Source organism: Sinocyclocheilus grahami, unplaced genomic scaffold, assembly GCF_001515645.1.
Source record: "Sinocyclocheilus grahami isolate Dianchi unplaced genomic scaffold, SAMN03320097.WGS_v1.1 scaffold163.1, whole genome shotgun sequence".
Taxonomy (NCBI): Eukaryota; Metazoa; Chordata; class Actinopteri; order Cypriniformes; family Cyprinidae; genus Sinocyclocheilus; species Sinocyclocheilus grahami.
Window position 1 is genome coordinate 561,877 of NW_015505342.1, and position 20,539 is coordinate 582,415.

The 20,539-nt window shown below is 35.2% G+C and overlaps 1 protein-coding gene across 1 annotated transcript in view; it reads left to right on the top strand.

Moving 5' to 3' along the window:
• The window catches only part of tspan7 (tetraspanin 7), a 36,239-nt gene that overhangs the window by 11,719 nt on the left and 3,981 nt on the right, over positions 1-20,539 (top strand). The window contains exons 2-6 of the mRNA XM_016282620.1: positions 18,118-18,306; positions 18,396-18,470; positions 18,607-18,702; positions 19,428-19,583; positions 19,665-19,748. Coding sequence (XP_016138106.1) covers positions 18,118-18,306; positions 18,396-18,470; positions 18,607-18,702; positions 19,428-19,583; positions 19,665-19,748 — 600 coding nt within the window. The remainder of the gene's footprint in view (positions 1-18,117; positions 18,307-18,395; positions 18,471-18,606; positions 18,703-19,427; positions 19,584-19,664; positions 19,749-20,539) is intronic.

Sequence of the window (20,539 nt, forward strand, 5' to 3'; positions counted from 1 at the left end):
GTGTGTAACTGATACATGCCTATGGCATGTGTCTATGTGTGATCCCAGAGTTCCCAGCATCTTAAAATAGCAAGCCTATGGGACACATCAGGAATCCTGTTCTTATTCTTACTAAACTGTGTGTGTGTGTGTGTGTGTGTGTGTGTATGTATGTATATATATATATATATGGATCGACACATCGATCAAATGCGATGCAGTGTATCGAAGCAACGCATAAGATATCGACTGTTATTGTGTCATAAGATTACTGGTTTTATATATGACTTGATTTTTATCTAATTTATTTTTCTTTATTATAAAAAAAAACATTGTCTAGGCCTATTTTTTTGGGGTACATGATATGGAAATTTCAGATAAATGTTCATGTTATATATTTCGGTTGTATTTGTGAGTTAATAAAAATTTAGCTGGTTGTGTAAAATAGGTACATAATATCATTATATCGATCGATATCCTCCTGAATCGAATCGTATCATAATCCTATCGTAGAATTTTTTGAGGTATCAGCAAATATCATATCGCTGGGTATGAGAATCAATATCGTATCGTATCGTGATGAACTGTCTGATTTACACTACTCTAAATATATGTATGTATATATTAGTGCTGTGTTCGATACATCGATACAATGATGTATCGTCACAAGAGATTTGATGATATGAGTATCGATACAGCTGTCCCCGTATCGATATTGTGGCACGTGTGCAGCAGTGGACCGCGCTTAATTTGAATACAAGAACAACATTTAAAACGGAGTAGAAAAGTGCAAGGTTTCTAAAAAATAATGAATAGAGCATAATATATAGACCATAACAAGGTTTAATCTGGCCGCAGAGGAACACAACCAAGGTTGCCTGATATAAAGAGATGTAATCCCCGAAACAGAGCTTCCCACTTGCGCAATACGGAAATATCTGCTAAGTATGCTACTTATCTTTGTCAACCTGGAAATCCTGTGTACGCGCGCTTGCTTTCTGAAAACACTGGTTAGCTTGCAGTTTAGCGATCTCCACTTCAATATTCTATTCTCAGAAAAGTGTAATTCATCAAGTGTTCATTTATGAGAGAGAGAGAGAGGCTGTGTATGTATGAATTACCACCGTTTTGCCACATTTCTCTATTAACAGTGAAGCTGTGGCTTTAATTCCTTTAGAAGCTGATGTTTCCAGCTCCTTGTTGAGAAAGATAATGTAGCTCTTGAGCGATTAAGCTATTTAGTTGATAAAATTGCGGGGCAGCGCTAAAAAGTTTATTCTTGAATGTCTGAGTGCGGCTGCAGCGTGATCTGTGTGAGTGACTGAACGTGTGTGCGCTAGATACAGAAGACAGTGCATTAGTTTAGTAGAGAGTGTGTTAATTTGTGCAATGATAACCTACCAGCAATGTAAATATGATTTTTTTTAATATATTAGAATGAGTACATTACAATATAAATTTATTAGAACGAGTACATTATTATTTATGGGCTTAAAAACAAGATGCAAACAATCAGAATATTGTACCTGGTGGGGAGTGCCCAATGTAAACATGAAACATATGCCATTACCTATATTGTACTGTGGTACAGTTATGGAGGCCCTTCATAATGCAGAGGTCAACTGCCTGCTCTGCCAATAGTTAGAAATGGCACTATAGTTAGCAGTGTTTAATAAACAGCTGTTTTACTAAACTGTTCTGAGGTGAAATTCAATGCAGTCCCGTACCGTGATACGCATCATATCGTGATATGTATCGTATCGGGACTTTGCTGGTGATACACAGCCCTAATATATATATATATATATATATACACACACACATATACTTACATAAATATACATGTGTACTGTGTGTGTGTGTGTGTATATATATATATATATATATATATATATATATACACACACACACACACACATATGTAAACCTGTTTAGCATAGAAAATGACTCTTGATAACTGTACACCTGAAAAACACATTTTTCAAATTCTAGCATAGTTTAAGCTAACAGGTGCTTTGCTACTGTATAGATTTGGAAAATAACAAAAATAAAATTGTTTAGCAAACGTTTGCAGTGTTTCAATCAGAGTAAGTTACCTTACACCTGCAAATTGTTAGTGTTGCCATTTGTTTTTCTCTATGGAACTAGAAAGTGAAAACAAATTAAACCAGTTTACCAAGCATTTGCAGAGTGTAAAGTTTCTTTGGGTATTTCATAAAATATCCAAAGAAACTTTAGATGCCTCAAATGCTTTTGTGCTGGGTAATATTGTTTTGTGTTGTAATTAAATGGACAGGGCTAGTCAAATCAAAGATGAACTGTAATTGGGTAAAAGTAGGTTCAACTGCCTTGTCACTTTTAAGTTAGATGTGTTTATATTGTCAGAAAGGAAATTATACTCTAATTAAAGGGTGCTACCGGACCTATTTGGCCAACAAGTAATAATTGGTGTATTTGGAGATTCTTGGGTCACCCTTCTCTTGAGTTATCTTGCTCTTAGCCAGTGTTATTAGCACTGGCAGTCTTGTTCATTACAAGCAGACAATCAAGGGCTCATCTGGTCTGGTTTTCCCAGTAGCCTTTGGTGTTATGGAAATGATAATGTCTTTTCGTGTGTGGAGGTGTTGACGATTAGCGCCGGTGCTCTGTTTGTTTCTCCTTACGCTTGTTAATATTTTATCTTGTGTTTTCTTTTCAGTGCTATTGTTCCCTTTGGAGGGCAGAGGTGGAGTGATCAAACTGAGATTTATTCAGATAGAACTTCACCATCAAAACTGAGAAACATTTAATCTCTCATATTGTACACAAATTAAGTCGTGTTTTATTTTTAATAGTTACCAAATTTACACCTCATTCCCAAATGTGAACCAAGTAGACAAAAACATAGATTTCTTTGTTCACATTACCTGGACTTTAAAGTGACCTTTTTTGTCCAGTTTTGTTGTGATGATGGATGAGTTTCTTTTTTCATCGGAACAAAGTTGGAGAAATGTAGCATTACATCACTTGCTCACCAATGGATCCTCTGCAGTGAGTGGGTGCCGTCAGAATGAGAGTCCAAACAGCTGATAAAAACATCACAATAATGTTAATGTAATTAACATAATGTTTTCGCTTGTAAACTTTGCTTGATCCGTGTATATTTCTCTCCTGAGTCAGATGAGATGACTTTCACTGAGGAAAGCAATATTGTAGACTCGTATCTTAGCTAGAAGCAACGTTTTGAAGTAAAAAAAAAAAGAAAGTGTCTTACAAACACATTAACTGATGGACTGGAGTGGTGTGGATTACTTGTGGATTATTGTGATGTTTTTATCAGCTGTTTGGACTCTCATTCTGACGGCACCCATTCACTGCAGAGGATCCATTGGTGAGCAAGTGATGCAATGCTACATTCCTCCAAATCTGTTCCGATGAAAAAAGAAACTCATCCATATATTGAATGGCCTGAGGGTGAATAAATTTTCAGCAATTTTTCAATTTTGGATGAGCTATTCCTTTAAGAATCCTTTAGTGATGCACTGAAAAAAAAATTTCATTCATCCAATTAAAACAATTTAGGGTAATGATTCACATCTATATTTTTTAACTTGAGCCAATGAAAAATAAATAACTTGCCCTAAACAATATTTTCTATGTCTATGAAAACTATTTTATAAAACCTGGCACAAAGTATATTTTTCTTGTTGAAGAAAGTCAATTAATTTAAATTCTATTTTTGATCCAAACAAAAAAATATAGATTTAATCAAAACAAAAATTCTCATTTAAGAAATGTATTTTTATAGTTTTCATAGACATAGAAAATATTGTTTAGGGCAAGTTATTTATTTTTCATTGGCTCAAGTTAAAAAATATAGATGTGAATCATTACCCTAAATTGTTTTAATTGGATGAATGAAAACATTTTCAGTGTAATTTCCAAGTTAAATCTATATCAGTTGTTTTATTTTTCCAATTTGTTAAAACTAGAAAATTAAAGTTTTGGACATAGAAGGCCTGAGATCGGTCGGTTCATCCGTTACAAAGTTTTCTTCCAAGATGATTCCCTCTCTAGATGGGTTAGCTGTGGACTTGCTTGATCAACGCTGAGGATTCTTACTGGAGTCTGTCTTGTCAGCTGCATCCTAACAGAGGAAGAAACAGATCGACAAAGACATTATCAATTCAGTTAGATAATGCTGTTGTCAAATACTCAAGATCATATGCTACATTCACACCATGTTCTACTTAGAGCTGTTCATGTCCTTGGACCGGGAACTGTGCGTTTCTATGGCAACACCATCCATGCCAAAATTAATCTGCAGCAGTCAGGTACAGTGGTCACGTGGTACAAGAGGAAGCTCTCAGAAAATTCCCAGATTACAGATGGTAATTATGAGTTCTACAAAGACATGAATTATTTTTAATAAATTGGAATATTGTAATTAGGGCAAATACAACACGGGATGAATGCACTTATACATGATGTCAGGCTTGTCGTTGACAACTTTTCTGAGAGCAAACATTAAAGTTACAGTCTTTATAAGGGCATCTGACTTAAGGGTTTACATGTAATTGTGCAGTGTGCCAGTCAATAAAGTGATCCTCCTCAGAACAGGTCTCAGTTAACCCACATGACATACAGCTGATCTGGAGTTTTGCTGTGAGGTGGCATAAGTGTACATTTTAGTGCATAAAATAATTTAAATGTATGTACATGCCTGATGTGAACAACGACATTGTTTCGTTCTTGTATAACTTCTATGTTTGAACATAGACAGGGTTTCACAGACAGGGCTTAGCTTAAGCCAGGATTAAGCCTTGGTTAAATTAGGATATTTAAATAACTTTTATAAAAATGCCTTAAGAACTTTACTGGTGTGCATCTTGAGACACTACAATAGCACTGACATTTTAAGATGTGTCAGTACAAGATATTTTCAGTTAAGGAAACATGCTTTTTAGTCTGAGACTGGCCTGTGAATCTGGGGGCTAATGTTTATATAACGTTAGCTGTGCTCTCTTTTCACAGTTATGAGGGCCATACTTACACTTCCAAAGCATCTCTTCCATTTCTTCTTCCTTCCGAAACAAGATAGTCATTAAGAGGGCTCTGAACCTAGATAGAACAGAAGTATATTCATCCGTTTTTGTATTTATACCGTTAATTAATTTAAATGTAATCTTTCAAACAACAGCCATGTCTATTAAATGTGGTCGTTAAATTATTGCACTCACCATATTAGTGCCACCATCGTCTCCTCCGCTGCAATCGCGGCTGCTGTATGAGTAAAATTAACTTACACTCCTCATAAACAACATCGAGTGAAAAAGAAAAAGGAAAAGACAAAAATAATCTCAGTCGATCTCGCTGGTCCGGGGTTCAAGCGCGGTTTTGTCCGCTGCAGGTGCGTGAGAAAACTAGCTAGCTAACAGATGAGAAATGTCCCGTCGTTTAGACAAACAACAATTTTCACCGATAACAAACAGTCTCTCGAAGAAAAGAAAGAGCGAAAAAAAGGTAAATGGCGGAAAATAACATGCATACACCTAACTTATCTAAAACAAAGTTTCCACCTTCTCATCCACAGCTCATTGAATTCACACACAATCACGGTTAACTGACTCGCAGCAGCACCAGTGTGATGATATAAACTTAATAATATGAGTTAATCTAACCTTGATATTTTACATTCGTCAAAATGTTTTGAACTAAAAAAATATTACTTGGAAAAATAAAACAAATAATGTTAAATTGAAAGACAAATTATTAATTGGATGAAGTACTGCTTGGAAAAACTTTTTTCAGTGTAGGACTCACCCAGTTCAATCTTCACAGCTCTTTAGCTCTTCTCTAATTGACTATGTTGGTATTATCCAGCCCTGAATCTTATTAAAGGAAGCTTATGAAGACACTCATGACTTTCAGCTTACGAGGTGCTTAATCATGATACCTGCTTGACATGCGAGGAGCATCAGAGACGTGTTTGTATCAAATTGCAAAACCTAAATACACTGTATTTCTCTACTATTAACAATGAAAAAAGTCTCAAACCCCTAAATGGTTGAGAAATCAGTGTATTCCCAGTGTATTTCTGACATCTAGAACAGAAACACTTTTTCCACTGGGATTACCTTTCCCAGGAAACATGATCTTTACCTTTTATTATCTGCATCAAACACTCATTGTGGTTTTGTGAATAGGAAGAGAACAAAAGCTAAAGGAGTGTCTGATTAATGCAGTTATTAGACCCTCTTAAATGGCAGCACCCATCAGAAAAGAAGCTTCAACATCTAATGGAAATGAAATTGAATTGAGATCTGATTGGTTCTGAGTTGACTTTGTTGGGAAGGAAATTTGATTGAGGATTGCAAAGTCCAAATATCCCATGTTTGATTTGGAGTTAATGTGCAATGCATTCAGATGTTGATTCTGAAAAGTGAGAGTGTCCTACTGTAATGTCCCGTTTGTGTGCGTGTTATGGGTTTGGCATTGTGTGTGTTGAGGGCGTTTAGTGGTGGATGAGAGCTTTTTTAGGTTAATCCTTGTCTGGATGTCTGAACCATACAGTCTGATTATGTGTGAATGGATGAGAAATCATAACTGTTAAATGTTGCTCCTGCCAACCTACCAAGAAAGCAAATGTGTCCTTCAGCAAGGACACATTAAATTGTCCAAAAGTGATAAGGAATCATTTTACGTAGGGATGCACCGATACCACTTTTTCCAGTACTCGCCCTATACGATACTTTTATTTTTGGTACTTGCCGATACCGAGTACCGATACCAATATTTTTATTGCATTTGTAAATATTTAAAATATTGGGTACAGAAACCAAAATAGTATGTATAATGTTAGTTGGTATGTATAATGTTACAGTCAAACCAAAATGTATTCAGACACCTTCAACATTTCTCACATTATCACAGTTTAGAAAATGGTAATAAAATATAACAAGAACTCAGAGTTAAAATGTGTCAGAACAAATTCAGCTTGATAATGTTAGATAACTTTGATAGAAAGGTATGTTATGGATTACAATCAACCAAAAATTAGACCACTGTTAGTATGACAGTATTTACACAACTCTCAATACTTAGTCAGGCAACCCTTAGCCTTAATGACAGCCTGTAGTCTCCTGGGCATGCTGTCAGCTTCATGCAAACCTCAACTTCAATTTTTTTCCCAAACTCGGTCTGAATAATTTTTGGTCCCAAATTTATATCAGTTTTACTGGTAGTCCACTGTATGAAGAAATTTTGGGTATAATTTGTCACAGTTTACTTTATTTTGCTATCCTCACCTACATAAATGAACTATAGTGTCCTGCACCCACTAGTAAAAAAATATAAAAAATGATATCTGGTCTCTGAATAATTTTTGGTTTGGCTGTATATCCTTTGGTTATTTTCACACTTAAATATGCCCATTAAAATGTATTTTACAAATTTGTGTTACTTTCACTGTTCAGTTTTTGCTTTATGGTACATCATCTTTCATTTAATAGAATTAGAGCTGCTCCATTGCAGCGGCTTAGTACTGTAATCACGCTCTTTGCTGTAATAATGCAGGGAACCACTCGTTATAAATCTTCTAACTGTGATATTTTCAGAAATAGAAGTAGCGTTTTTCATCTGAAGCGTGCTGCGATTTATATTCCAAAGCCACTCATATAATGCAGGAACACTCAAGCTAGCAAAACACGCGCTACGCGTGCACATATTTGTACTGGTGCAGAATGAGAGGGACAACTAGCGCATTTCACACAGGCTGCTAGATTCACTTTCGCCAGAAAGTCGTGTATGCCTAAGGTTAAAAATAAATGATGTTTATAGTGAATGCCCCTATAAATGGTCTTATTTTTATGATTTAGTTTTAATCCAAATGATGCGTGTGCTAAGTGAGCGAACATCAAAGATCACACAACAGAATTGCGTTCTCTCTCTCTCTCTCTCTCTCGCTCCCTCTATCCCTACCATTAAGTAACTTGTGCATTGTTTTACTTACTTGTTTTTGACGTATCCGACCGAACTACAAACTTTCCAGTGATGTCTGTGAGAAATGTATATTCACTCGACAAGCTCGCGCATCTGCGCCGTCGCACGCTCAATCCACTTTGCTTATCAGCTCGTGCACATCAGCTATACAGTCAATACTGAATGTTTAACATTATATTCGTTGCATACATATACTTTGTAGACATCCTTAATCTCTAATAACTCCATTCTGCTGTCTGTTGTTCTGTTGTCGGTGTTTCATTGTCTGAATATGGCACTTAACACATGCTGTTTGGTATTGGAGCATTTTAATGAATACAAGTACAGGAGCTCAGTATCGGGCCCGATACCGGTATCGGTGCATCCCTAATATTAAGCAGCACAACTGTTTTCAACATTGCTAATAATCAGAAATGTTTCTTGAGCAGCAAATCAGCATACTAGAATGATTTCTGAAGGATCATGTGACACTGAAGACTGGAGTAAAGATGCTGAAAATTCAGCTTTGGAATAAATTACATTTGAAATTATATTCAATAGAAAACAGCTATTTGGAAAGTCTCTCTCGTCTGCATTCCTGGAATATTCCCAATTAGTTCCCAGCTGTGGAATTTAAAGGTGGCTGGAATTGCTGTCTTAAGGTCCTTGAATGACACCATGAACAGTTTTACACAGGCCTGCTAATGAAAGAGATGCTATTATTAGCTGCTAGCTTGAGTCGTGGTGCTAGATGCTTGTGTTTGCTTTGTTTGACATGGTGATTAGCAGCTTTATGCTCATGGGGAAAGGTATGCTTTGTCATATGCTAACAGCACGTAGCACAAGGTTTCCTTTTTGGTGCAGAAATCATTTTTAACTTTCTAATTATTCATTTTATATTAGTTATGTTGTATAACTTTAAGCATGCTAGGAACTCCTGAGTTGTAGATTAGCAGTTAGCATGCGTGTTCTGACACGTTGAGCCAGTGAGAAACAAGTTTGAGTATAATATTTCCTTATCCTGGATTTAATCTAGATTTGTATCTTTTCTGATGAATTGTGAGCAGTGCTAGCCTGTAAAAAACACAATGCTAGTATGGGTGCCTACAGAGCATTATGCTATTGCTAAGGTCTACTAAATGGATTTTAGTACATTTGCTTAGCAGGTGCTCGAGTGTTTTTGATGGTTGCTAAGTGGTTGCTTACTGGCCAAAGTCAAAAAGAGACTAACTAATCCAGTTAAATTGAACAAAGGTTTGTGAAGTAATTTGCTAATGATGATTTCTCTTGTGATATTGAAGTGCACTTTAGCGTAGTTAAAAAAAACAAACACTTTATTACGAAAATAATATACTTTAAAAGAATATATTTAAGTGCAACATTTTTTGACATACTTAAATAGGACTTAACATCTTACATCTTTTCATAATTTCATAATTACTTCTGTTGCTTTGAAATATGGTTGAAGTGTACTGTTAAGTGTGTGCTTAAGTGTGTTAATAAACAGTCATTATAGTGTACTCATTTTAAGTACACTTAAGTGGCTTTTTGATTCATTAATATTATCTGCAGTTTATTAAAAATGTACTTTTAAGCTTTGAAGTACACTACAAATGCACAATCAGTACAATTAAGCACACTTCTTTTTCACAAGTTTTATTGTTTTAAGGATGTTTAGGTACATTTTTCCTTGTTGCTAGGGTGCTCTAAATGGTTGCTAAGGTTGCTATGTGGTTGTTTACCGGCCAAAGCCAAAAAGAGACTAACTGCTTCCATTGTTGTCCTTGTTTCAAGTGTAAATCAAACAAAAAATTGTGAGGCAATTTGCTAATGAAGATTTCCTTTGTGAAAAATAAGTATATTTCATCATACAAAGTACTAATTGCAGAAAGAAAATACTTCAAAAATATATATTCTTCGGTGCAAACTGAATGTAATGTTTCTGGACACTGAATTGTGTTATTTACAATTATTTGAAAATATGTAATAGTTTACATTTATATTAAATGCAATCATTTGAACTTTAGAGTACTTTTTGACAGTTAAATAGTTCATGTAATTTCATAATTATTTCTATTGTCTTTATAATATGTTTAAAAGTGTACTACCAAATGTAGTGACTGTGTACTTATGAGTGTACTTAAGTGCGTTAATAAACAAGTCATTATAGTATAAAAAATTTTAATACACTTAAGTGGCCTTTATTTCAATAATACTATCTACACGTACAGTTTTTTTTTAAATAAAAATATTTTTAAGATATGCACATTCAATACAGTTAAGTGTTCTTCTTTTTCACAAAGGTCTTGTTTTAAGAACATTTAGATTTTTTTCCCCCTCAAAAACCAAAAATATTAGGGGACCAAATTGTTATAACAAAGTTATGTGTTGAAGTTTGTTACTTAGTGTTGTTAGTGTTAATGAGATGACAACTAAAATAGACGGTTCCCCCATTAGCATTAGCGTTCTAATTTCCCGCTCTGTTAAACACAGATGCACTCTGGGAATACCAGTTGAGGGCCAAAATTCACTGTCTTTTATTAAGAAAAGAGCTATTTTTCTCTGTCTGTTTTTGCTTTAATTTTCCACCATTTCTCTGTTTTATCTATCCATACATCCATCTGTCGTTTCCCGCTAACCACCAAATACACAGTCAATTTAGTCTTGGACAGATCGCTCTGATTTAAGGCACCGGCAGCCTCCATTTCCCCGTCAGTTGACTCTGAATAATGAGACGGACCTTTCAGCCGCGAGACGGTCTCATAGAGATGCTGACTCTCGCTGGCCGTTTTCCCCCCGACTCTGATCTAACATTTCTCAGAAACGGTGTGGGAGAGAATGAGGCTGAAAGGCCAGTGCCTCTGACAGCTGTAGACGGCCATTAAACGTGCGGCGGCCCGTCTAACCGACCCTCTCAGAACAAACAGCACTTATCGATGAGCCGCAGTGGATCATGATGATGTATGGCGCTCTAATGGCCGAGAGCGAGAGAGAAAGAGCAATGGAGTGGAAGACCAGGGAAAATTACCGGCTCAATCTGAAATGACACAATTTAAGACCACGTATAACAACAGCCTAAGGAAGAAGGGAAGAAAAACAAGCTGGATAATAAACGGGGATTTTATTTTACTTTATGCACTGTCAATCTTTTTGGGTTTAAAATTGAGCACTGCACTGTTTCTCGTGCACTGGAAAGATATAGGGAAGGTGAGCGAAAATGAGTGACTTTGATGACAACTACTGTGCATTGTACATGAAAGGATTTCAAACTGGGGGCCCCAAAGGCCTCATAGATATTAAATTATTTTTTGTTGTTATTTAATAAAAGAGGTTTTCAAACAAGCGGGATTTACAAAATTTTATATTTATTCATGTATTCATTAATGAAAGGGGTTTTCAATCAGTAGGTGGCAACAACGATTGTTTTCAAATAGGGGTTCAAAAGGGAACCACTTTTTTTTTATTGTTTTTAATGAAAGGGGTTTTCAACATAAGGAGATCACAAAATTTTGACACTTTTTGTGTGTGTGTGTGTGTATAAAAAGGGTTAAATGGTTAAGTATATATTCATTCACTCATTCATTCACTCACTCACTCACATTTTTAAATAAACAACAACATTTTACCAATTATAATCGTTTCTATTAGTTTTTTGTTAATCAATTAAACATTTGTTTTTATAAGAAAAACAAAATAACAGTTAAGACACATCTGACGAAATGCTTCAATATGGCAAAGGTGACAATCTGCGGATCTTTTCTCATAGATGGACGTCATGCAGGAAGTGTCAGACTGAGTGCTTTGTTGTTCTGGGGTCTCACTGTGTTTGTTGTCCTGGGCCCCCTGTGTGACCAGATGCTTTTCCCAGCTTGACCTTATGAGAGAAAGTGCCACAGCAGCAAACTGTGACGTGATGCTCAGCTGTGTCTTGTGAGAACACACAGAGTGTGTGTGTGTCACATAAAGGACTAGCATGAGTGTGGTGTCACCTGTTGTTTGGTGTGTGTGCCGTTCATGTGTCAAACTCTCACAGCCTGTTGATAGTGGGAGGGGAAGCATCGTGTATCAGCCAGACATCTAGGAGTCAGAGAGGAAGATTTCAACAGTGCTTGACACACTACTGTAACTTACACTGCGTAATGAGAACGTCATATCGAAAATAGCAGCTAGTGTGCTTTTTAAATTGTTGTTTATTTTTGGTAGTTCTGATATTAATGTTGTTGTTCAACCCTCTACGGACACCTTGGCAATTGAATCGCCATTGGCTAGTAAATTTTTTTGTTTACTCACCAGACTGAAATACTATACTTTATTTATATATATATATATATATATATAAATAAAGTTATGCCATTTTACAAATATATATAATGTTTGTAAAATGGTACAGCTTTTTAAATATCTGAAAGTACACTCTAAAAATATATTACTCAGGAAAATAGGAAAAATTTTAATAAAATGTAGTTGGATCTTTTCTGTACTTTATTGAGCGTATATTATAATACCAGTTTCTAGTTGTTTATTTGTTTCCTTATTTACTTCTCATAAGTGTTATTATTATTGTCTTTTTCAGGTATCATTTCTGTTAATTCTTGTTGTGGTAGAAAGGATGGGATGGCGTAAAATGAGCTAAAACTGCTTACTGAACTAGCTGTTGTTGTAAATAGTCATTGTTCATGTTAAAAAAAAAACAATAATTTAAAAGTGGAAGTTGTAACCACTGCGTAAAGTGAATCCTCACTCCATTTGCTGATTTATGCCAGCCGTTACTCCCTGATTCTTAATATTTACAGGGGGAAAAAATGCATATTTGATAACTCCACAGGAAAGCATAGAATTTACATGTCACTATGGAACCGTTGCCATGCCACCCACCTCTTCTGCTGTCATTGAGCATTTTCCTAGATGACGAGAGCTGTAATAGATTTTTTATTTTTTTTATTTAAGCTCATAATTGTCTATAACTCAAGAGGCGTCGCTGACATCAAAGACGAACACAGCTGAGCCGCATCAATTTGAGATTCGTTTGAAGAAATGAATGCTTCACATTGCGTTAGCAGACAAATGTGAGTGTCAGGGATAGAAAGCGTCTCCTAACTGAAACCTGAAATTAATTTATTTATTTGCCTTATGTAATTAGCATGATATTTTTGTTGCATTATGGTAATTATGATATTTAATTATTTATTCACATCATGATCATTTTATTTTATTTTTACGTTGTGGTAATGGTGGTATTCATTAATTTATTATGGTACTATTTACTTTTTTGTGTTATGAAAATTACAATACAATTTTTATTTTTACATTGTGGTAATGATGGCATTTTGGTAATGGTAATGATTATTTGCGTTACGGTAATGAGAATGAGAATTATATTTAAATGACAGTGAGAATAATAAGAATAACAACAAAAAAAACGAAAACATAAAAAGGCAGAAATTATTATGCAGTATATCACTGCATAATATATAAAAAAAAATTGACCTGGAGGTCTTTTTGCAAAATTCCCCCATCTACAGCGTTAAAATAAAAAGACAGCAGAGCTGTCTGTCAAAGAGAAACGTTAATGGCACTTTCTATCTCCTCGTTTCATCTTTCTCAAGGGATTTTAAAGTTCTTTGCACTTTACACTTTAGTTCCTGAAAGTTAAGAGTGGTTTCTTCCTCTCTCTCGGATCCCTGATGAGTCACACCATCTGTGCACTTTCTCCTTCTCTCTCTCGTCTCTCTGTGTATCGTGTGAGATGGAGACGGGATGTTGTGTCCTCTGTGCGGTGGTGGACATGTGAATATAATTTTTTTGTTATTATTATTTTATTATTATTAAAATAAAAAATATAATGGTTTTCGTTGTTCATATAAAAATAATATAATCAATAGAAAATAAGAAATAAAAAACAGAATATAATACTTCAGTTTTTTTATTGTATATATTTTTTGTTTTTCATTGTTCATATAAAATAAAAATATAGAATATAATACTTTATTTTTGTAGTATATTGTTTGGTTTTGTTTATATAAAATGATTTTAAAAATTACACCAATACAACATAACTTTGTTGTTGTAGGTTTAGTTTTTGTTGTTCATATAAATATTAATAAAAAAAATCGATTAAATAGAATACAATAATTTTTATTGAATATTATTTCGTTTTTGTTGTTTATAGAAAAAATAAAATATAATACTTCCTTTTGTTGTATATTTAGTTTTTGTTGTTCATATAAAGGTAAATACAAAAATATATTACTCAGGAAAATAGGAAAAATTTTAATAAAATGTAGTTGGATCTTTTCTGTACTTTATTGAGCGTATATTATAATACCAGTTTCTAGTTGTTTATTTGTTTCCTTATTTACTTCTCATAAGTGTTATTATTATTGTCTTTTTCAGGTATCATTTCTGTTAATTCTTGTTGTGGTAGAAAGGATGGGATGGCGTAAAATGAGCTAAAATTGCTTACTGAACTAGTTACTGTTACTGTAGTTACTGTAAATGTTGTTATAAATAGTCATTGTTCATGTTAAAAAAAAAAACAATAATTTAAAAGTGGAAGTTGTAACCACTGCGTAAAGTGAATCCTCACTCCATTTGCTGATTTATGCCAGCCGTTACTCCCTGATTCTTAATATTTACAGGGGGAAAAAATGCATATATGATAACTCCACAGGAAAGCATAGAATTTACATGTCACTATGGAACCGTTGCCATGCCACCCACCTCTTCTGCTGTCATTGAGCATTTTCCTAGATGACGAGAGCTGTAATAGATTTTTTCTTTTTTTTATTTAAGCTCATAATTGTCTATAACTCAAGAGGCGTCGCTGACATCAAAGACGAACACAGCTGAGCCGCATCAATTTGAGATTCGTTTGAAGAAATGAATGCTTCACATTGCGTTAGCAGACAAATGTGAGTGTCAGGGATAGAAAGCGTCTCCTAACTGAAACCTGAAATTAATTTATTTATTTGCCTTATGTAATTAGCATGATATTTTTGTTGCATTATGGTAATTATGATATTTAATTATTTATTCACATCATGATCATTTTATTTTATTTTTACGTTGTGGTAATGGTGGTATTCATTAATTTATTATGGTACTATTTACTTTTTTGTGTTATGAAAATTACAATACAATTTTTATTTTTACATTGTGGTAATGATGGCATTTTGGTAATGGTAATGATTATTTGCGTTACGGTAATGAGAATGAGAATTATATTTAAATGACAGTGAGAATAATAAGAATAACAACAAAAAAAACGAAAACATAAAAAGGCAGAAATTATTATGCAGTATATCACTGCATAATATATAAAAAAAAATTGACCTGGAGGTCTTTTTGCAAAATTCACCCATCTACAGCGTTAAAATAAAAAGACAGCAGAGCTGTCTGTCAAAGAGAAACGTTAATGGCACTTTCTATCTCCTCGTTTCATCTTTCTCAAGGGATTTTAAAGTTCTTTGCACTTTACACTTTAGTTCCTGAAAGTTAAGAGTGGTTTCTTCCTCTCTCTCGGATCCCTGATGAGTCACACCATCTGTGCACTTTCTCCTTCTCTCTCTCGTCTCTCTGTGTATCGTGTGAGATGGAGACGGGATGTTGTGTCCTCTGTGCGGTGGTGGACATGGTCTGAATGACAACATGGTGGTACCATTGAGCTTAGGATGGATAAAGCATCTACATTTTTTTTTAGACCAGCTAAAGTATTGCCTCGTTAGCTTAGCAATATGCTAATGACAAAAAGTACTGTGGCGGTATAATTGCGCTGTCAAATTTCAATTCCATATGTAGGTAGTAGGCACCAAGGCAGCTCACTAGGTTTGAGTTTAGCTTGTGCTGCTACAGCTCTTCACACTATCATTAGCACATCCGTAAGAGCGATGACTCCTTCAGAGGGGGCAAAATGATGGCATCACACGGTACTGAGTGGGATGTGGGTTCACATATTCATGTCCGTTTCTGTGGGAAGCATCATGTGCGCTTGCTATTGCTCATCTCGAATGCGTGGATGTTAGTCCTTCAGACATGATTTTGCTGATGATTACATGCTGAAATGTCCTGGACATGTTGATCTGGGCTCAGTTCATTATGTTGAATCTGTGATCCGACCGCTAGCTGGCTAAACTGGTTCAACAACACAAGCAGCCGATGGCGACTTTCTCCCATCGGCCTTCATGTGTCCTCCAGACTGCTGATAAAAACTTCATAAACCCTGAGAGAACAATGCAAAAAGCTGAAATGCAATCCGTTTCACCTAGTTTCTAAACATATTAAAACTATTAATTGAATGACTTGAATTAGCATGTTTAAGTACCATGTAAACAAAATGGTACTTGAATATGCTAATCATTTTAGATTACAGATTACCATGGTACACGTCCAAAACATGGTAATACATAGACTTTTTGTGAGTGAAGTCTTGTAATTATCTACATCACTAAGGGAGACAAATATGGTCTTATTTTTGTGATAGATGAAACATGTTTAGATTCATACTACTTTTTTTATTTGATAAGAAGAGATACACATTCTATGTCTCTGTTAGGCCGGTCAAGTAGATCCTCTATTACGTGGCATTCATCCAGCCACTCCTCAGCCAGTCCAGCGTTTCATAGAACCTTCTAGTGATAAATAAATACTCCGGCACCCTCTTCTGGTCAACACACTAAACTCACATTTGAACGTTTGTTATTGGTGCATATTTGTGTGACTAAACTGTAAAAACTGCCTGTTATAAAATAAGGGAAAAAAACATTAAATGCATTTACTGAGGTCTTTGCTTTGAGTAAGTAAATAAAATATAGTATTATTAGTAGTAGTGTTTGTATTAGTATTATCTGTAATTTGACATTTATATGCATTTATAGTCAAGATTTGCTTTCCATTCTTTTAAAAATAAATGGTTATTTAAACTGCAAAACAACTTTTCTGCTTGTGTATTTTTTTGACAAATCCCAATAACAAATTTTTTATTTGTGCTTTTAGATACGGTCTTACCAAAAAAAGTTTTATTTTCATATATCAATGAAATTCAGTTGGCGTATATAAAACTTATAATTAGTACATAATAAAGCCAATCAGAATGGTTTTGACACATAAAATATGTACACGTAATATGTAAATGACACCTAAAAAACAAAAACAAATTTGAACACATTACAGCTTTTAGCTTTTATGGCTTTTATTTTTATATTTGCAGTTTGTTTTAATTAACATTTTAGTAATTTAGTTTTTGTCATTTCTAGTAGCTTTTTTAAACTATTTATATTTTTAGTATTTTATTTTGAATTTCATTTAAAGGCACAATATGTAAGATTTTTTTATTAAAATATCCAAAAACCACTAGAACAGTGTTATATATTTCGCTGACTTGTGTACTTACATTATCCTAAATGTTTCGAAGAATGTTTAAATCCAGAGAAATAAGCAGTTTTAACTAGTGACACAGAGCGTGTCCATAGTGTCGCCTGCCAATGACGTCATAAGCCCTCGATTTCCGTTTTTTTGTAGAAAACATGGAAACGCCAAAGACGCTTTAATATGTTGTGCATTTTAATAGACCAGTGACGACCGCACAGAGTAGCATAATAACAGAACTTTCAAACGTATCTAGTATGATAAAACAGCGCTGCTTTACCCCACATACGCACGACCGGACGGAGCGGAAGCGGTCGACTGTGGCATAATAAAAGCTCCGCTGCTTTCGAGCCGTGTGTCCCGCTCGTTCAGCGGCCTCGTTTCACTTCGACGTCTTTCAGCCTCACCCTGCTTCATTCTACTACGTTAATAAATCATTAGCTCATCCATGAACATGATTTCTGCCCGAGTCCCGTCGGATTGCATCGGCTGTGGGGATGAAGATCACAACTCCCATAATTCCACACTCAGTCACTTATGCCTTTGCCTCTGTTTATTTTGAATACGTGCCCAAAAATTATATATTGTGCCTTTAAGTTTAAGTGTTTTCATCTCAAATTTATATTTTATTCAAATTATTCATTTACAGAAAACTATTTTTAGTAGTTTTAATTTTAGTTAACAATAACAACACTGCTAATAAGAAATTAGAAAATGATTCAAATTAGCATTGTCCACTAGATGGTAGCAAAGGTGTACAAGTACTTACTAGAAGGGTTAAACATTAAAAGTTATGTTTTTTGTCTTTCTCTGTAGATCACGGGGGCGATCCTGCTGGCGGTGGGATTATGGGGGAAGTTCATTTTGGGTCCGTACATCTCTCTGATCGCTGAAAACTCCACCAATGCTCCCTACGTGCTCATCGGGACCGGGACCACCATCATTGTGTTCGGGCTGTTCGGATGCTTCGCCACGTGCCGCGGGAGTCCATGGATGCTCAAACTGGTGAGTTTAGCATCAGCAAGAGCATTTAACATTATATGACGCCCCAAAACAGACAGCTAACATGTCTCTCTTGCTCTTTCTGTCTCTAGTACGCCATGTTCCTGTCTCTGGTGTTCCTGGCAGAGCTGGTCGCTGGCATCTCGGGCTTTGTTTTCCGTCATGAGGTGAGACGCGCACACGCAGGCTCTCCGGCGGTGACCCATAATGCTTCTCAGAGATCTCCATCTGTCTCACACAAGGAGGGCTTGTTCTGGTGACATCTAACATTGAGTGTGTGTGTGTATGTGTGTGTGCGCTCAGATCAAAGGCACCTTTCTGAGGACGTACAACGAGGCCGTTCAGAACTACAATGCCCAAGACGAGAGGAGCATTGCGGTGGACAACGTTCAGAGAAGTGTATGTTCAAACGGTGGTTAACATCAGTAATGAAACATAACAAAAGATGTGTCATAATTTGCATTAAATATTAGAAAATCTTTATGAAGACAAACTTGGCTACCTTGACTCAAAGTTTAGTTTTAAAGGCTTCAAGTTTATAGCTTGTATGTCAGTTAGATCGATTGCTAGCTCTTGCTGTAGTGTTCCAAGTAGTTGCTAGGGTGTTGCTAGGATATTCTGGGTGGTTGTTAGGCAGTTTTAAGAGTGTTCGGGGTGGCTGCTAGGGCATTGCTAATGTGTTTCGGGTGTTTGCTAAAGTATTCTGGGTGGTTAGGGTGTTAAGAGATTTTTTTGGCTGTTAGGTAATTGCAGGGGCAATCTGTGTGGGTTGCTAGGGTGTTGCTAATGTATTCTGGGTGGTAAGGGTTTTGCTAAGATATTTTCTGGTTGTTAGGTTGTTGCAAGAGCATTCTGTGTGGTTGCTGGGGTGTTGCTAAGATATTCTGGGTGATTGTTGGGCAGTTGCAAGGGTGTTGATAATGTGTTCTGGGTAGTTGCTAGGGAGTAGTTAAGATATACTGGGTAGTTGTTAGGCAGTCCTTGGTGGTTACTAGGGCGTTGTTAAGATATTCTAGGTAGTTTTTAGGGGTTTGGTAAGCAGATAGATAGATAGATAGATAGATAGATAGATTTAGCGTTACCTGTCATGATCTATATGATTCTCTCTCTTTCACTGTGTTCAGTTGCGTTGTTGTGGTGTTCTGAACTACACCAGCTGGTTCTCCAGTGTTTATTACCCTGTGAATGGAATTCCTCCGAGCTGCTGCGCCAACATCTCCGACTGCAACTCCTCAGACCTGCGAAATGCCACCATAGCGCCCACCAAAATCTATCAGCAGGTAACACGCATACACGCACACTCGCACAAACACACACTGATTGTGTTTTTCATGTATTTATAATCGTTCTGTTGTGTTCAGGGCTGCTATGAGCTAGTGACGGCTTTTATTGAGACTAACATGGGCATTATTGCTGGAGTAACGTTTGGAATTGCATTCTCGCAGGTAGGATGCAGACTTATTCCATCTTTTACTCAATTTAAAACAAAAATGTCAATTAAAAAAATATTCTACTTTTTTTACACATTTTATTTAAAAAAAATTTTTTAAATATGCTATTTTATTTTAAACATTTTCAATATATTCTACACTATTTTTTAAATTTGTTTACTTTTAAAATAAAAAAAATAAATTTTTATTTGGAACATTTAAATATATATTTGTAAGTTTTATTTTAAATGAATTTATCTTATAAAAAACAAATATTTAATAATAATAAATAAATGTAAACAATATTAAATATGTAAATTATAATAAATATTCATTAAAAAAATGTAACATTGTACATTTTATATTATACACTTGTTATTGTACACTTTTATTTTAAACATTTAAAAAACATTCTAGACTTGTATTGCAAACATTTCATTTTTAATTAGATTTTTTAAAATATTTACACATTTTTAAAACATTTTGTTTTTATCTTTTGTTAATATCAATATTTCAAGACATATGTAAATGATTGCTGTTATGTATATGGAAATGACCTCTTGACTGGTCAAACAAACAGTCCTGCCCCAATCTCATGCAATTGGTTGATTTTATTAGCTGAAGACATCACACACCGTTAATTTCATTTAATCCTAAACAGGAATGTTTTTCCTCTCCTCGAGACGTCATAATCGTGTCTGAGGCAGACATTTGCAAGCTAATATTTACTCCAATCTGTTTTCCGGTTACCGCTGAAGCGAGCTGAACAGCTGGCTGTTGTTGTCTCACACAGGTGGAGCGGTGCC